Source organism: Lotus japonicus, chromosome 6 (genome assembly GCF_012489685.1).
Source record: "Lotus japonicus ecotype B-129 chromosome 6, LjGifu_v1.2".
NCBI classification, from domain to species: Eukaryota; Viridiplantae; Streptophyta; class Magnoliopsida; order Fabales; family Fabaceae; genus Lotus; species Lotus japonicus.
Window position 1 is genome coordinate 15250619 of NC_080046.1, and position 15678 is coordinate 15266296.

Sequence of the window (15678 nt, forward strand, 5' to 3'; positions counted from 1 at the left end):
ATGAGGTATTAAAATATCTTTTTGCTTTAATAAAATCTAAAATTGCATATAGTGCACGACGGTACAGACTCTAGAATGCCGCCTGATAAGTGATAATGATTTGGGTGGCGACATTTGTATATTAAAGATGTATATACATTTGTGCCTTCTGTTTAGCAGGGCAGTGTATAGCTAGATATTTGAGGGTCAAAGCCAAAAATCATTTGCAGGTTTAAAGATACTTAATATATGATATAAATTTTAATTTTTTTATATTGATTAAGCTTTTTGAGCTGCAAAATCATTAATCAGATTTTTATAATCATACAATTCTAACACTTTGCTTTTAATAGAGAAAATAGCTAACACATTCAATTTATCTTGTAACATTATTAACCTTAAATATAATTCAAGAAATTTTAATTTGGAAAAACTTCTTTCAACAGTAGCGACCGTTAGAGTGACCGTCAATAAAATTCTATAAATAATATTTACATTTGGAAAAGAATCTAATATGTTGTTATCGTATTTCAATAGAATTAATTGATTGGTCAAATATGTTTTAAAAACACTAAATGCGGAAAGATTATGTAGATGAAAGTGTGATCTCACTACTAATATTTTGATCAAAATGAGACTTTCTATAAATTTTACATTTTTCACGAAATTTTGGCTCTATATCAATTTTGATGATTACTTTTCGTGTGGATTTTAAAGTCAATGCAAATTCGTTATAATTTTTCACCTAAGTGATAAGACCCATTTTCCCTATTGTTGTTTTATTTATTTTAATATTTTCTTCCTAATAAATAGTTGACCATGTAAATTACTGTATATAATTTTTCATTTTTCCTTTGATTATTATTAAACAAAAGGTAGTAATAAAAAAATCTGAGACATTAGACATATGCCTAATTTTATGGCTTCTACGGCCCTGCTGTTTATTTTTTTATTTTTTGATTTCCTTTTTTATATTAATTGTTTGTTCTAGAACCCAACTTAGAATTAAAAAATAATTTTTCATTAAATTACCCTTTTACCTCACCCCAATTAACAAGATTTGATTATGATCAAGCGTAGGGGTGACAATATGAGTTAGCGGGTCGGGCTTGGTCCAACCCGTAACCCGCCGAAATGCGGGTTGGGTTGGACTGACCCACTTTTGGCATTTGGTTTCAAAGTTTCAACCCAATCCATATTCTGGGGGGACGACGGTTTGGTGGGCTAGCCCACAATGTAGTGAAATAAAAAAAATGTGCAATGAGGAATTTTAAGAAATCTTTCATTTTTCATATGTTGGCACATGAAAAAATTAGAATTATACTTGTTCTTTATATTTAAAGAATTAAAGGTTATTTAATATCACTGGATGTGTTTTACAATCACCAACAAGAGTTTACTTCAACCAATAATAGTCAACCAACAATTATAAAAGATAATGTCGAGCATTCATGAAGGTTTTAGACAAAACATAAACTACAAATAAGAGTCACAACTTATATAGGTGAATCTATGGAAAGTCATCATTGACTATATTTCAAAATATTTTTTTTTAGTTTAGGTCTGTCGTAATATATGCGCATCTTACAATAATCTATTTAAAGAATAAAAATAGAAAGAAATTTAAAAATTAAAAAAAAAAGTGAAAATGGGTTGGCGGACTGACCCAACCCAACTCGTCATTAACCCGCCAAATTCGGGTTGGGTTGGGCTGACTCACTTTTAAATTTGAGTTCAAAATCGCAAGGGCCAAACGGGCTAACCCAGCGGCCGAAGCCCATTTTGCCACCCCTAATCGAGCGTGTAAGATCAAGTATAAAAAACACTCATTGAGTCAATAATTTATTGTAGGAAAATAAAATTTAATAGTGTTCTTCCAAGAGAATAAAATTTGCCTCAGCTCAAATTGTTGTGGTGCACGATTGTGATTGAAGTTGAGCGCGTGACAAGGTTGTGTGAATCTGCTGTGAATAATCCACTTGGAACAAGTACTCTGACTCTCAAGTAATTACTTTAAGATTAGAGGGAATGTCTCAATGTGTTAAAAGCGTAATTTGTAACAAAAAAATGTTTTTATGGAAGAGAAAGTGAGATGTGAACATATCATTGTTATTTATATAATTTACACTTGTTTCTAGTTTCTGATCAAGGTTAAAAATCTGCAAAACATAGCTCATAGATCAATTTCCGCAGGATTAATTATTTAAAAATTATTGATGTCAAGGATGAAGAAAGGGTTTCATTCTATTATTTCTTGTACATAGGGTGGTGGATTCATTTTTATTTACATCGGAAAGATAAATTGCTCCCGCCAGTAATCGATCCGTGGACCTCCCTCTACCCAACCCATATGTCCCTCAGCTCCTACCACTTGAGCTATCCTATGAAGACAGGTGGTGAATTGTTGAAAGCAAGCAAGGAAATAATGTCAAATTAATATTAAAAGTTGACTTTCAATATTTTTTTTACATAAGACTTTGAATAGGTTATGACCAAGTAAAATGGAATTTTTTGAATGACATGGCATGATGGTAGATTTTGCCTGATAGTGGAGAGCAAGCATGGACCAATAAAATGTATTTTATTAGGAGATTTAATTATCTATTTTAATCGGTGGAACAACAAAGCAAGTGCATGTATATCAAGATAGCATGGACCAAAGAATGTATATTCTCAAGAGACATATCTATTTTAATCATGGAAGTACAGAGGAAGTATGGACTTGTATTTAGCTTGCAAGTAAAATATCATGAATATGATCTTTCAGAGACATCTTTGTTTCTTGCGAGATTGGCAATACCTCTTCATGGATCTTGGACTCTTGGACTGCCTATAGAAGTCCAAAGAGAAATAATGCTGGGAAGATAAATATTTACATATATGGACTGTGGACATGTAACATATTGTTCAAAATTCACTGCCGTCAGACCTACTCATCTCCATACACATCCATCAATTTCAAATACGTGCTTGCATCCAACTCCATGATACAACAACAGATATATACAACAAGATCTGAAGTCTGAACCCACATTCGAAACAAAAAACAAACAGAGCCAAATCATACAATACAAAATAAAAATAGAAATGTTGAAATGAAATCACATTGAGTTTTTGCTCAAATTCTCTGCGATCTGAGCCAGCGACTGCAGATTACAACGCACGATCGTGTCGACGAACCCGCATGTCTCTTCCTTCGTGTTACCTTGCGGCACGTCAACAACGTACGACTCCACCACCAGCGTCGCGTCCACGCCGTTGTGGTGGAGCGTCGTCACTGACCGGTAGTTACAGAGGCGGTGCTCCCCGCCAACGACGCTGAAGCTCATGATGTGGCGCTCGTCGTCGAGGATCTCCAGCCTCTCCGTGCTCGACTCAGCAGGGAGCCCGGACACCACGCGGACCTCGCGGACTGCCCCGACGTGAGTGCCGTCGCCGGCAACCACGTGGCAGCTCTTCACGAATGTCTTGTAACCTTGCGGGTTGTCGAAGCGCCGGACCACCGCCCACACGGTGGAGACTGGTGCGTCGATTGACTGGGTAACCACTGAGCAGCACTGGTTGGGGCCCACCGTGTGCGCGTGGTAGGCGACCACGCCGTCCTCTGTAAGGAAGCCGTTTCCTTCGCCGGAGTACAGGGACGCTGGGAGCGTTAGCAAGACTCCACGCGCCGCCATGGGTGGCCGCGTTTGAGGAGTCTTCGGGTAGTTGAAGCCGTTGGCGAGGGCGGCGGAGGCCGAGGCGGCAGCGTCGGTGGTTGGATTAAACATCTCCAGCTGAAGAGAAGAAGGCATTTTTATTAATTTATAAGAATATCTCACTTTCTCTCCGGCGATAACACACTATGTGTTATTGATTTGTTGATTGATGTGGAATACACAAAAGCGTTTATATGAGTGTTAGAGACGGCAAAGGGGTAAGGCTAAGTTTTGTGTTATTATCTTTTTGTAATGCAAGTTGTATTAGTTTTGCTGTTGAGGGGTTTATTTTTTCCTCCTCTTGTTAAGGTTGGTCCTTTTCTTTTTTGCTTTGGAAGATGAGGGTGAAGCTGAACGAGTAGAAAGAGAGAGAGAGAGAGAGTTGGGTTGGGAAGTCACAAGGTGGTGGTTGTTGTTGTTATTGATTTCTTGCCAAGGAGCTTACGCAGGGCATGCAAGTGGATGCTCAACTTGCAAGGGTATATGGACCTGGTTTTCTCAATTATGTACTCCTTTTCCTATTTTCAAACTGCAACTTTGCCTCTCCTCCATTCCCCTTTACTTTATTGTTTACTTGCCAAGAAAAATCATAGCCAATTACTAATGTGCTTTGATATATTCATACTAAATTTTTTCCTTCATCAAAATTTGACCCACATTTAATTTTCTTCTTATTTCTCACTTCTTTTTTTATTATATAACTTATTATGTCTCTAATTTTCTTACTTTTTCTATCTCTCTACAATATGTGTTAGTGAGATGGTGTCAGCACAGGCCAAGCGAATGAGACTAACACACTTAGTTATGCAAAACTCTTAGTTCTTCTTAGATTTCGAGACTCTCTTTCTGAACAAAAAGTTAACTTGAACATGAAACAGTCTTTTACAGGTACACCCTGCCATTACTCATCACGCTCGCAGTGGACATATCCACTACATCTAGAGTATTCAAACTATAACTACCACATGAAGATAAAAGGTGCTCTAGGTTTGGATTTTGGAAGAACATTTGGCGGAATCTGCCTGAAAGATTATCAAGCTCCGAACGCAATAGTTCAAACACGTAGACGACAATCGTCTATAGAGGAATCGCCTCAAAAGGAGCATTCTCTTGGAATGTCATGAATGGATAATGCTAATATTTGACCCTAAATCTTGGTGAGTTTGTTTGGTGAATCTAAATGATGATCACCAAGTTGGAAAACTATATCTACATATTGTAAATCCTGACTCATAACCATCAAGCAGATAAGTCTCACAAGCAACATATTCGTCATGAGCGGGTAATGAAGCCAGGGTGATCTAGAATGTAACCACATAAAAACATCGACTAACTTTGAAGATGAGTCAAACCAAAACGGAGGATTATTTGTGAAGATCCAAAATCTATTCTATTCGGAAATCAAAATGATAGACATTCCGGAAAGGCTTTCGAAACCTTGCCCGAATAGAACTACATGTATGAGATATTGATGTGCGTCTAAATTTCATGATTATTAATATATTTTTCATATGATATTGTAGCTTGTTATTTCATTATCTTCATAGAAATCATGTGTTCATGGTGTATTTTAATTAATTTATAAGAATATCTCTTTCTCTCCGGCAATAACACACTATGTGTTATTGATTTGCTGATTGATATGGAATACACAAAAGCGTTTATATGAGTGTTAGAGACGGAAAAGGGGTAAGGCTAAGTTTTGTGTTATTATCTTTTTGTAATGCAAGTTGTATTAGTTTTGCTGTTGAGGGGTTTATTTTTTCCTCCTCTTGTTATGGTTGGTCCTTTTCTTTTTGGCTTTGGAAGATGAGGGTGAAGCTGAACAAGTAGAAAGAGAGAGAGAGAGAGAGAGAGAGAGAGAGAGAGAGAGAGAGAGAGAGAGAGAGAGAGAGAGAGAGAGAGAGAGAGAGAGAGAGAGAGTTGGGTTGGGAAGTCACAAGGTGGTGGTTGTTGTTGTTATTGATTTCTTGCCAAGGAGCTTACGCAGGGCATGCAAGTGGATGCTCAACTTTCAAGGGTATATGGACCTGGTTTTCTCAATTATGTACTCCTTTTCCTATTTTCAAACTGCAACTTTGCCTCTCCTCCATCCCCCTTTACTTTATTGTTTACTTGCCAACAAAAATCATAGTCAATTACTAATGTTCTTTGATATATTCATACTAAATTTTTTCCTTCATCAAAATTTGACCCACATTTTCTTCTTACTTCTCGCTTCTTTTTTAATTATATAACTTATTATGTCTCTAATTTTTTTAATTACTTTTTCTATCTCTCTACAATATGTGTTAGTGAGATGAATATTTTTCATGCAATTAAGTTGAAATAAGCACAAGACCAAATAGCATCTCAAATGGCTAAATATCTTACAATCAAGTAAGTAAGTACCAAGATGGTGTTTAAGATGAATAAGTTAAGGAACATCCTGTTTCAGTATAGGCCAAGCGAATGTGACTGACACACTCAGTTATGCAAAACTCTTAGTTCTTCTTAGACTTTGAGACTCTCTTTCTGAACAAAAAGTTAACTTGAGCATGAAAGTGTATTTTACAGGACACCCCGTCATTACTCATCATGCTCGCAGTGGACATATCCACTGCATCTAGAGTATTCAAACTATAACTACCACATGAAGATAAAAGGTGCTATAGGTTTGGATTTTGGAAGAACATTTGGCAGAATCTGCCTAAAAGATTATCAAGCTCCGAACGCAATAGTTCAAACACGTAGACGACGATCGTCTATAAAGAAATCGTCTCAAAAGGAGCATTCTCTTGGAATGTCACGAGTGGATAATGCTAAGATTTGACTCTAAAGCTTGATGAGTTTGTTCGGTGAATCTAGAAGATGATCAACAAGTTGGAAAAATATATCCACATATCGTAAATCCTGACTCATAGCTATCAAGCAGATAAGTCTCACAAGCAACATATTCGTTATGAGCGGGTAATGAAGCCAGGGGATCTAGAATGTAACCACATAAAAACATCGAGTAAATTTGAAGACGGGTCAAAACCAAAACGGAGGATTATTTGTGAAGATCCAAAATCTATTCTATTCGAAAATCAAAATGATAGACATTCCGGAAAGGCTTTCGAAACCTTGCCCGAATAGAACTACATGTATGAGATATTGATGTGCGTCTAAATTTCATGATTATTAATATATTTTTCATATGATATTGTAGCTTGTTATTTCATTATCTTCATAGAAAACATGTGTTCATGGTGTATTTTTCAATAGACAAGTCAAAAGGGAAAAAGGGAAATACAGTGGAAACAAATGTCAATAATAGGAAAAAACACATGCATGCATTTGGTGAATTTAGTAAGCTATATCTACTATGAGCCTTGATGTGGAATGGATCTTGCGATTGGGTTCACCGTTGGATCGGGCTGACATTTGTATATGTTGTTCACAACTTTCTAATATTCAATGTGACTGGTTTGATCATCAATAAAAGGTCTGTGCTGAGAAGCAAGAATAACCAAGAAGCAATGACCATGCACAATTTGTAGGGTCATGGTTTTGATATATTAAATTAAGCACGACAATGGCCATGTTTGTCACAGACATGCATGTTCAGGGCTCGCGAAACTGCATCGAAGCAGATCCTAATGTGTTATGTAAGGTTCCTAGGTCATTAGAACTTCATTGAGACTCATTCCAACACATTTTAATCTAAGGAAGAAGATCTTGGAGTGTCGTGCCAACAAGGTAACGAGGAAAAACACCTCGAAGATAGATTGAAGATAGAGAGGTTGTTTTCAATTGTTTATCTCATTTTCTTTTATCTAGATTAATGTTAGCCATTACTAGGATTCCTATGCATGCTTTTCATGTATATTATGATTTGTTAAACATCTTTCTCAAGACTGTGAACCCTGTTTATATACTTTAAAGTTTAGTTTCCTTTCATGATTGATATTTCTTCTTTGCGCTTAATATATGAAGAGTAGATCATCGCAACAAACACGTTAATTTAACTACACTAAGAAATTATCGAGTACGGGTAATTCATAATAACTCACTTCTTGAGGAGGGTATATGATTAGTTTCGTATGCTTTCAACTAACCTATTTTTAGATAGCGACATATGTCTAATGTCTTAGTTGGTATCTTTTTGCTTAATGACTATTCGTTTGATCACGCTTACATGACGATTGCTTGTGGATAGGACATTAGGGAGGACAATTAAAAACAACATGGGGGGGGGCTGGAGTTAATTTCTTAAGAGGTATATTTAGCATCCATAAGAATCTGTTGGGGTTGATTGTCAAGTCCCACATTGCCCAAGTTTCTAAAATAAAGAAGGAGGTTAAAAATTAGCTATTGGAGAAGTCCCACATCGCTTAGTGTGGTGAAACAAGGGGGAGACCAAGGCTATATATTGGACCTAGGTTCTTTGTTTTTAGATGCACCAGTCAGTAGCACTTTAAGCTTATATCTCACTTAGTTTAATATTTGCTTTGTGAGAGTGTGGTTGTACTGGGGCATTGGGGTGAGAGTGAGAGAAGTCTATGTGTTGTAACAATTTTCACATAGTGATATTTCTCTGGTTGTCGGTTTAGACAACGGTCGTGGTTTTTTCTTCGGTTTTGGAGTTTCCACGTAATTTTCTTGTGTTGTGATTGTGTTTTATTTTTTTCTTCAGCTCTGTTTTTTCCCAACAGTGGTATCAAGAGCTTCGGTTCGATGAGATATCACAATTCTTAGTATGTTCTGTGGTTGCAGAACTATCTGATCTTCCACACCAGAAAAGAAGTGTGATACTGTGGAGGTGCTGAAGAAGAAGTTTGCAGCTGCTATGTCTTACTCGAGCGCTATGAAGTTTGACATAGAGAAGTTTGATGGAAGAATCAACTTTGGCTTGTGGAAAGTACAAGTCAAGGATGTGCTGATACAATCAGGATTACACAAGGCGCTGAAAGGAAACACTTCCAACATGGAGGCCGACAAGTGGGAGGAACTAGATTTGAGGGCTGCAAGTGCAATTCGTCTGTGTTTGCAAAAGAATGTTCTTGCAAATGTGCAGAATTTGTCATCAGCCAAGGAGCTCTAGGAGAAGCTTGAAGGGTTATATCAGGCAAAGGGCATCTCAAATCGGTTGTTGCTGAAAGAGCAATTCCACAATCTACGCATGGATGAAGGTACGAAAATATCTGATCATCTGAGTACTTTGAATAATATTATCTCTGAGCTGGAATCTATCAAAGTAGAGATTGATGATGAAGATAAAGCGTTAAGGCTCATTTTGTCCCTTCCATCTTCCTATGTTCATCTGAAACCTGTTTTGATGTATGGGAAGGAAAGTTTGAGTTTTGAAGAAGTTGCAACTAAAATTATTTCGGAATAAAGGAGAATGAAAAATGATGAAAGCACTTCAACAAGCTCAATATTGCTAACTGGAGGTGGGGCTAATGGGAAGAAGATCCTTGCAAAGAATCTGGCGTGCTGGAAGTGTGGAAAGTCAGGGCATATGAAGAGAAATTGTTCAGGTTGAGCAGTATCTAAAAAAGACTCTGAGGTAAGTGCTAGCACTGTCTCCCTTGTTTTGGGAGATGATGGTGATGATCTCATATAGAAGATAAAGTTTGTCCTTATGGTATTTCCGCTATACCATGGAAAAGGACAAGTTATTGCTAGCGGATTCAGAAACAACACACGGGCATTGGTTGGCATTGATGCAAGGTGTGTGGTGAAAGGTGTCGATGGCTGAAGAACTTCCTGGAAGCCAACATGGGAGTTGCACCATAAAATTTCAGCAAGGTTTCGACATGTGGAAATTCTTGGAATGGTTTAGTTCCAAGTGAAATTCTTGGGATGGTTTGTTTCCAAGTAAAGTGTACTCTTTTATGGTAGAGTATGATTGTCGGTATAGACAATGCAAGCGGAAGATGTGTAACTCTTACAATCAAGGTGGAGATTGTTGGGGTTGATTGTCAAGTCCCACATTGCCCAAGTTTCTAAAATAAAGAAGGAGGTTAAAAATTAGCTATTGGAGAAGTCCCACATCGCTTAGTGTGGTGAAACAAGGGGGAGACCAAGGCTATATATTGGACCTAGGTTCTTTGTTTTTAGATGCACGAGTCAGTAGCCCTTTAAGTTTATATCTGACTTAGTTTAATATTTGCTTTGTGAGAGTGTGGTTGTACTGGGGCATTGGGGTGAGAGTGAGAGAAGTCTATGTGTTGTAACAATTTTCACATAGTGATATTTCTCTGGTTGTTGGTTTAGACAACGGTCTTGGTTTTTTCTTCGGTTTTGGAGTTTCCACGTAATTTTCTTGAGTTGTGATTGTGTTTTATTTTTTTCTTCAGCTCTGTTGTTTCCCAACAGAATCATAGGTAGAATATGTATATATGTAATAACATGATGGTTGCTGCACTCAGGGAGCAAAACAACTTCATCCTTTGAAATCAATTATTTACTTAGTTCATTGGATATGATAACTGAGACGTTATATATGTACCTGAGCGATAGAGTGAACTTACTATTTTGCGTGTTTTATTTTAACCATATATGTTTTTGGTGTCGTTAAGCGTGTATATTTGGTTTTAGATGACTTGTTGATTGAAATGTTTTTCCTTTTTTTTTTGTGACGCTAGTGTCCACTAGGGTTGGCAACAGGCCCCGTGGGTGTGGTTTTACCATTCCCACACCCGAATCCAAACTTAACACCCAAACCCAAACCCAAACCCAAACCCAAATCCAAATTCAATATGGGTGCAAAAGTTAAACACAAACCGCAACCCTTGGGTTTCAGGTTACCCAAACCAAAACCCGATGAGAGCACTGAACACGTAAAAATCCGACCCGGAACAACATATACATAAGAGAACAACAGAGCATAAATCTCATAATCTTTCTAATACAAAGGAAAAAATATAGTTTATGAACATAAGATGATAAACAAGATAATTCATGGAATTTTTATGTTAAAAGAAAACCATATATATATAAGGGTTAGTACATCACACGCATTAATGCTTCGGGTTTGGGTTTGGGTGCGGGTTTAATCAATCTCACACCCGAATCCAAACAAGTTTTAAAATTCGGGTGAAACCTAAAGCAAAACCCAAAGAAATCGTTTCGTCCAAAATTTCGGGTTGGATTCGAGTCAGGCCCCGCGGGTATGGATTTTCCTACCATCTCTAATGTCCACAACCGTGTCCCTTGTAATCCACGGTCGTGCCACAAGAAAATTAAGAAGCACGCCTATGTCCATTCAAACCAAGCTGTGCTCTTAGAAAAAAATATCCTTTTTTTCATTTTGATTTCATTATATTCCCTTAGAGCAACTCCAACCCACAATTTCTTATCTGGTTTCTTAACACACTATTCAGCACTATTCCTGTGGGCCCGTACTGCCACATCAGACTTAAGAAACTCCTAAGAAACTGAAGCAGATTTTGCTCCAACCCATGGTTTCTTAAATTATTATTTGAAGGGTCTCACCCGTGTCCCACCATACAACATAAATTAATAATATTTATTTTCACTCAATTTAGATTTAACATTTAATACTAAATCAATACTTCAACTTAAAAATAATTTAATTAAAATTAATACGAATTTAATTTAAATTTAATTTTACTTAATATTTAAAACAGTTAAATTTAAATATCGGCATGTTAACTTTAAACAAAAATAAAAAAGTACATTATGTTTTTTATAGCAAAAACAATTTTATTGAATGATAGAAATAAAGACGAAAGAAAATACATGGCAATGAAAAATAAGCAACAATACATTTGAAATGAAATACATAATAACACTTGAAGGTTAATTTTCATTATTCTCGTTTTCGGGAAGTTGCCAAATATGCTCCACCAAGTCTGCTTGAAGTTGGTGATGAATTGACCTATCAATTTGATGTGCTCTTCTTTCCAAGATATTTCTAAAAGCGGGAATAGGACCACTTGCTACTTCAGCATCCAATATGTCATTATTGACCCGATCAGAAACAAAATTACCTCGGTACGTGTTGCACTCATCTTCAACAATCATGTTGTGCAATATGATGCAAGCATACATTATTGACTTCATCTCATTTGGATGCCAAAAGCGTGATGGACCACGAACTATTGCAAACCGAGATTGGAGAACGCCAAATGCACGTTCAACGTCCTTTCTTGCTCCTTCTTGTCTTTTCGCAAATTTTTGCCTTTTTTCTCCTTGCGGCATTGGGATGGTCTTCACAAATGTAGCCCACGGGGGATAGATACCGTCTGGTAGATAGTATCCCATGTTATACATTGTTCCATTCACGCTAAAGTTCACCATGGGAGCATTTCCACTCAAAACCTCATTAAAAACCGGAGATTGATTTAGCACATTAATGTCATTGTTAGAACCTGCAATGCCAAAAAATGCATGCCAAATCCACAAGTCTTGTGATGCCACTGCTTCAAGCATGATTGTGGGCTTTCCATGATCACCTCGGGTGAATTGACCTTTCCACGCAACTGGACAATTCTTCCATTCCCAATGCATACAATCAATAGAACCCAACATACCTGGAAATCCACGAGACTCGCCCCATTGAAGTAAGCGGGTAATGTCTTCCTGGTTCGGGCGCCTCAAGTATGTTTCACCAAATACTGCACACACACCTTCCACAAAATTCTTTAAGCACTCAATTGCAGTACTTTCACCAATTCGAACGTACTCGTCAACACTGTCAGCAGGTGATCCGTACGCCAACATACGAATAGCGGCGGTGCACTTTTGTAATGGTGACAGGCCTTGTCTTCCAACTGCATCGACAGACATTAAAAAGTACGGGTCATGAGACCCAAGGGCCCCTACAATTCTGAGGAGCACATGCTTTCGCATTCGAAACCTTCGTCGGAAAAGCTCTTCCGTGTACACAGGATTTTCGGAGAAGTAGTCATTCCACAACCGCTCGTTCCCAGCTTCACGATCTTTCTCTATCACCTTTCTTGTTCGCTTGGGCCTAACGGTGTTGGCACGTCGTTGATAAAACTCCATCTCCTCCTGCATCATATCTTCTATAGTCGTGTCATTGATAAGTTCGTCAATGACAACGTCGTAAATGTCCAAGTCGGCCATATTGTTTGGATCCATTCTATGACACAATGAGAAACTATCAGTGTAATTGGATAGGAGGAAGACAATATGAGAGGACAAAACAACTCTTGAATGTTGAGATGAATGAAATATGACATGTATAAATAAGAGAAACAACAACGGCTATATTCTCCAACGGCTATATTCCACAACTATATTCTCCAACGGCTATAAGTAGAAATGCTAAAATTACAACATTGGCACACATTAAGAAAGACAACAACAAGAATTAAGACATTCCTAGTTCTTTCATGGCGAATTCAACTAGGCGCTGATGTGTTGCTAGCTGCACCTCGTTCATTTCAGATGTGTCCTCCATAAGGATATCTTTGTATTCCTTCAATAACCGCGCCTTATGAAGTTTGTTTTTTTCCTTTCTCACCTCCAGTTCTTCGGTCTTGAGCTTCTCAAAACTCGCCAGGAATCCCAGTTTAGCTTTCCCGATGGCTATCATCTCGGAGTTAGGAACATAATCGAGATCACTTGAAGCTGTGTCTCCTACTTTGGCTTTCCTTTTCTGGTTCTTTTTTCCCAATGGGCGGGTTGCTGGTTGTGTGGCCTCATATTCGTCGCCCTCGATTGATGCACTCCGGTCAGACGATGTTGCATTCACCCCATCTCCTGACTTCTTCTGCCTCGTTGAACTGGTTGTCATAAATGTTCCCTTCCACTTTGGTTCATCCTTCACCAACCGCCATTCATTCTCATGTTTGAAATCCTTACCCGTATCTACATGATATAATTGATGCGCCGTAGCCATGATGTCCTTATCTGAGTGTCCACTTTTCCAATGATTGACGGCTTTAGTGTGGCAACCGACAAATTTTTTAAGATCAGCATTCAATTTATTAAAATGAGATTTTAGGGATAACCATGTCCTCGAAGGAGAGACATCGTCGCGGTACTCCTCATATTGGGCTCGGATCTTATTCCAAAACAAATATGACTTTTGCTCATTTCCCACGACCCGATCGGTAGAAATGTTGAGCCATGATTGAAGAAGAAGTATATTATCTTTACCACTCCATTTGGTGCGTTTCTTTCCGGATTCTTCAAGATCAATATCATCTAGACCCCGTTGAGTAGAAAATTCAGGCTCATCGGGCATAGCCTCACATTGTGTACTTGAGACTTGTGAACTACTGCTGCTACCAGTAGGAGGTGCTTGGTATTGTGGTGGATACATGCAATATTGTGGATTGTTTGGATAAGGCATTTGTGGTGGATATGGTCCCATTTGACCCTGAGGTTGGTTTTGATGGTAGAACGATTGTGGAAACATTTGATACGAAGGATTTTGAACATTACCACCGGTGTGAGGAGGTTGGTTTTGAGGGTGACACATCTGCGGATGTTGGCTTTGTGGTTGATACATTTGCGGATGTGGGTTTTGTTGTTGGAACATCGGCATAGGTTGGCTTTGCGGGCGAATCATCTGCGAATGTTGGTTTTGTTGTTGGAACACCATCATAGGTTGGCTTTGCGGGTGAATCATCTGCAGAGGTTGGTTTTGTGGCGGAAACATAGGCGAAGGTTGCAAACCTTCACTTGTAGGAGGTGTTTCATTGTCGAGCAGTGGATAATATTGCTCATAAGGATTAGACATTTTGAGAAATTTGAGAATTTTTGGACAAGAGAGAAATTGTGGGAGTAAATGTTGGTGTTTCAAATGGTCTACTGCACTATATATAAGGTAAAGAAGCTGAGAATTGAAAAAACGGTCGGTAAAGAAGCTGAGAATTGAAAAAACGGTCAGAAAACCGGTCAAACCGGTCAATTTAAAAAAATTCAAAAAAAAAAGCCCAAACGGGCAGAAAACCGGCTCCAGCCGGTGGGATGACCGGCTCAGCCGGTCACCCACTATATAATCTATTTTTCCTCACTCACTCTCCATTCTAACCCTAGCCGCTCCTCTCTTCTTCCTCTCTTCTCTCACGCTCAGCTTCTTCTTCAACCTCTCTCACTCACCTTCTTCCTCAAGCTCTCACTCACCTTCCTCTTTTCCCCTTCCTCTTTCCCCCTTCCTCTTTCCCTGACCTGCAGCGTCTCCTTTTCCCTTTCCTCTCACCCTAAACCCTGCAGATCCTTCCTCTCTGCCTCACTTCTCCTTTTCTCCTTCCTCTCGACGCCTCCTCTTCTCCTTCCTCTCTCCCTCACTTCTTCTCCCTCGATCTCTCTGGTCCACGCCTCCAAAGCCCCAACCGATCACCAAACATCAACCGCCTCCACCAAACAACCACATGCAGTCACCATCGGCCACCAAACAACCACCACCGCCACCATATAGCCTCAATCCGACCCCCACAACCCCTGTTTGCAAGCTTCAAAGCCTTGAAGCTTGCAAAAATCCTTCCTTTTCACACATGCAAGGGCCATTACTCTCAGATCAGAGCTTCCAGAACTCAACAGAGAAGATTTTTTTTTTAGGGTTTGTAAATATCAATTTATGTGTTTTAAGTTTCAATTTCTTCATGTAAAGTTTCAATTCATTCAATAAAATTGCAATTTTCGTCCTCTGATTATGTCTCTGTTGAATTTACATTGTTCAATTTCATCCTTTCTGTTATGTTTGCCTCTGAAATCTGTTGGGGAAGTGAGAGAAAATACATTATTTTAATTAAGAAACTGAAAAAGCATAGTTGCTTGCAGAAGCAACCATGCACTGTAGTTAAGAAACTGAACCTGCCAACTGAGCAAGCTCCAATGCTGAAAAAAATAAGATATGGTTTCTTAGCAACTCCAGCTGGGTTAAGAAACCAGCGTTGGAGTTGCTCTTATATTTTTGTTCCTTTCAATTCCTATTTTAAGTTTCTGTTTTTGTTATTTTTAGTTTAGTAGTCTGTTCTATTTTATTAGAAAAGATATCTCTACTATGATGTAGATGTCTGCTAATTTTCTCTCTCTT

At 38.3% G+C, this 15678-nt stretch overlaps 2 protein-coding genes across 2 annotated transcripts; both read right to left on the reverse strand.

Annotated features, from left to right (window-relative positions):
• Positions 1-2683: 2683 nt before the first annotated feature.
• LOC130726587 (abscisic acid receptor PYL4-like) lies at positions 2684-4048 on the reverse strand. Its single transcript, XM_057577890.1, has one exon. It carries the CDS (start codon positions 3771-3773, stop codon positions 3081-3083), a length of 693 nt encoding a protein of 230 aa, XP_057433873.1. The 5' UTR covers positions 3774-4048; the 3' UTR covers positions 2684-3080.
• An 8954-nt stretch (positions 4049-13002) lies between these two features.
• Positions 13003-13533, reverse strand: LOC130724979 (uncharacterized). The gene has a single exon (XM_057576242.1). The coding sequence runs from the start codon at positions 13531-13533 to the stop codon at positions 13003-13005; it is 531 nt and encodes a 176-aa protein (XP_057432225.1).
• Between the last annotated feature and the right edge of the window lie 2145 nt (positions 13534-15678).

Coding starts and splice junctions, on each gene's coding strand:
- LOC130726587 (XM_057577890.1), bottom strand. CDS start 3,773: ATGCCTTCTTCTCTTCAGCTGGAGATGTTTAATCCAACCACCGACGCT.
- LOC130724979 (XM_057576242.1), bottom strand. CDS start 13,533: ATGGCTACGGCGCATCAATTATATCATGTAGATACGGGTAAGGATTTC.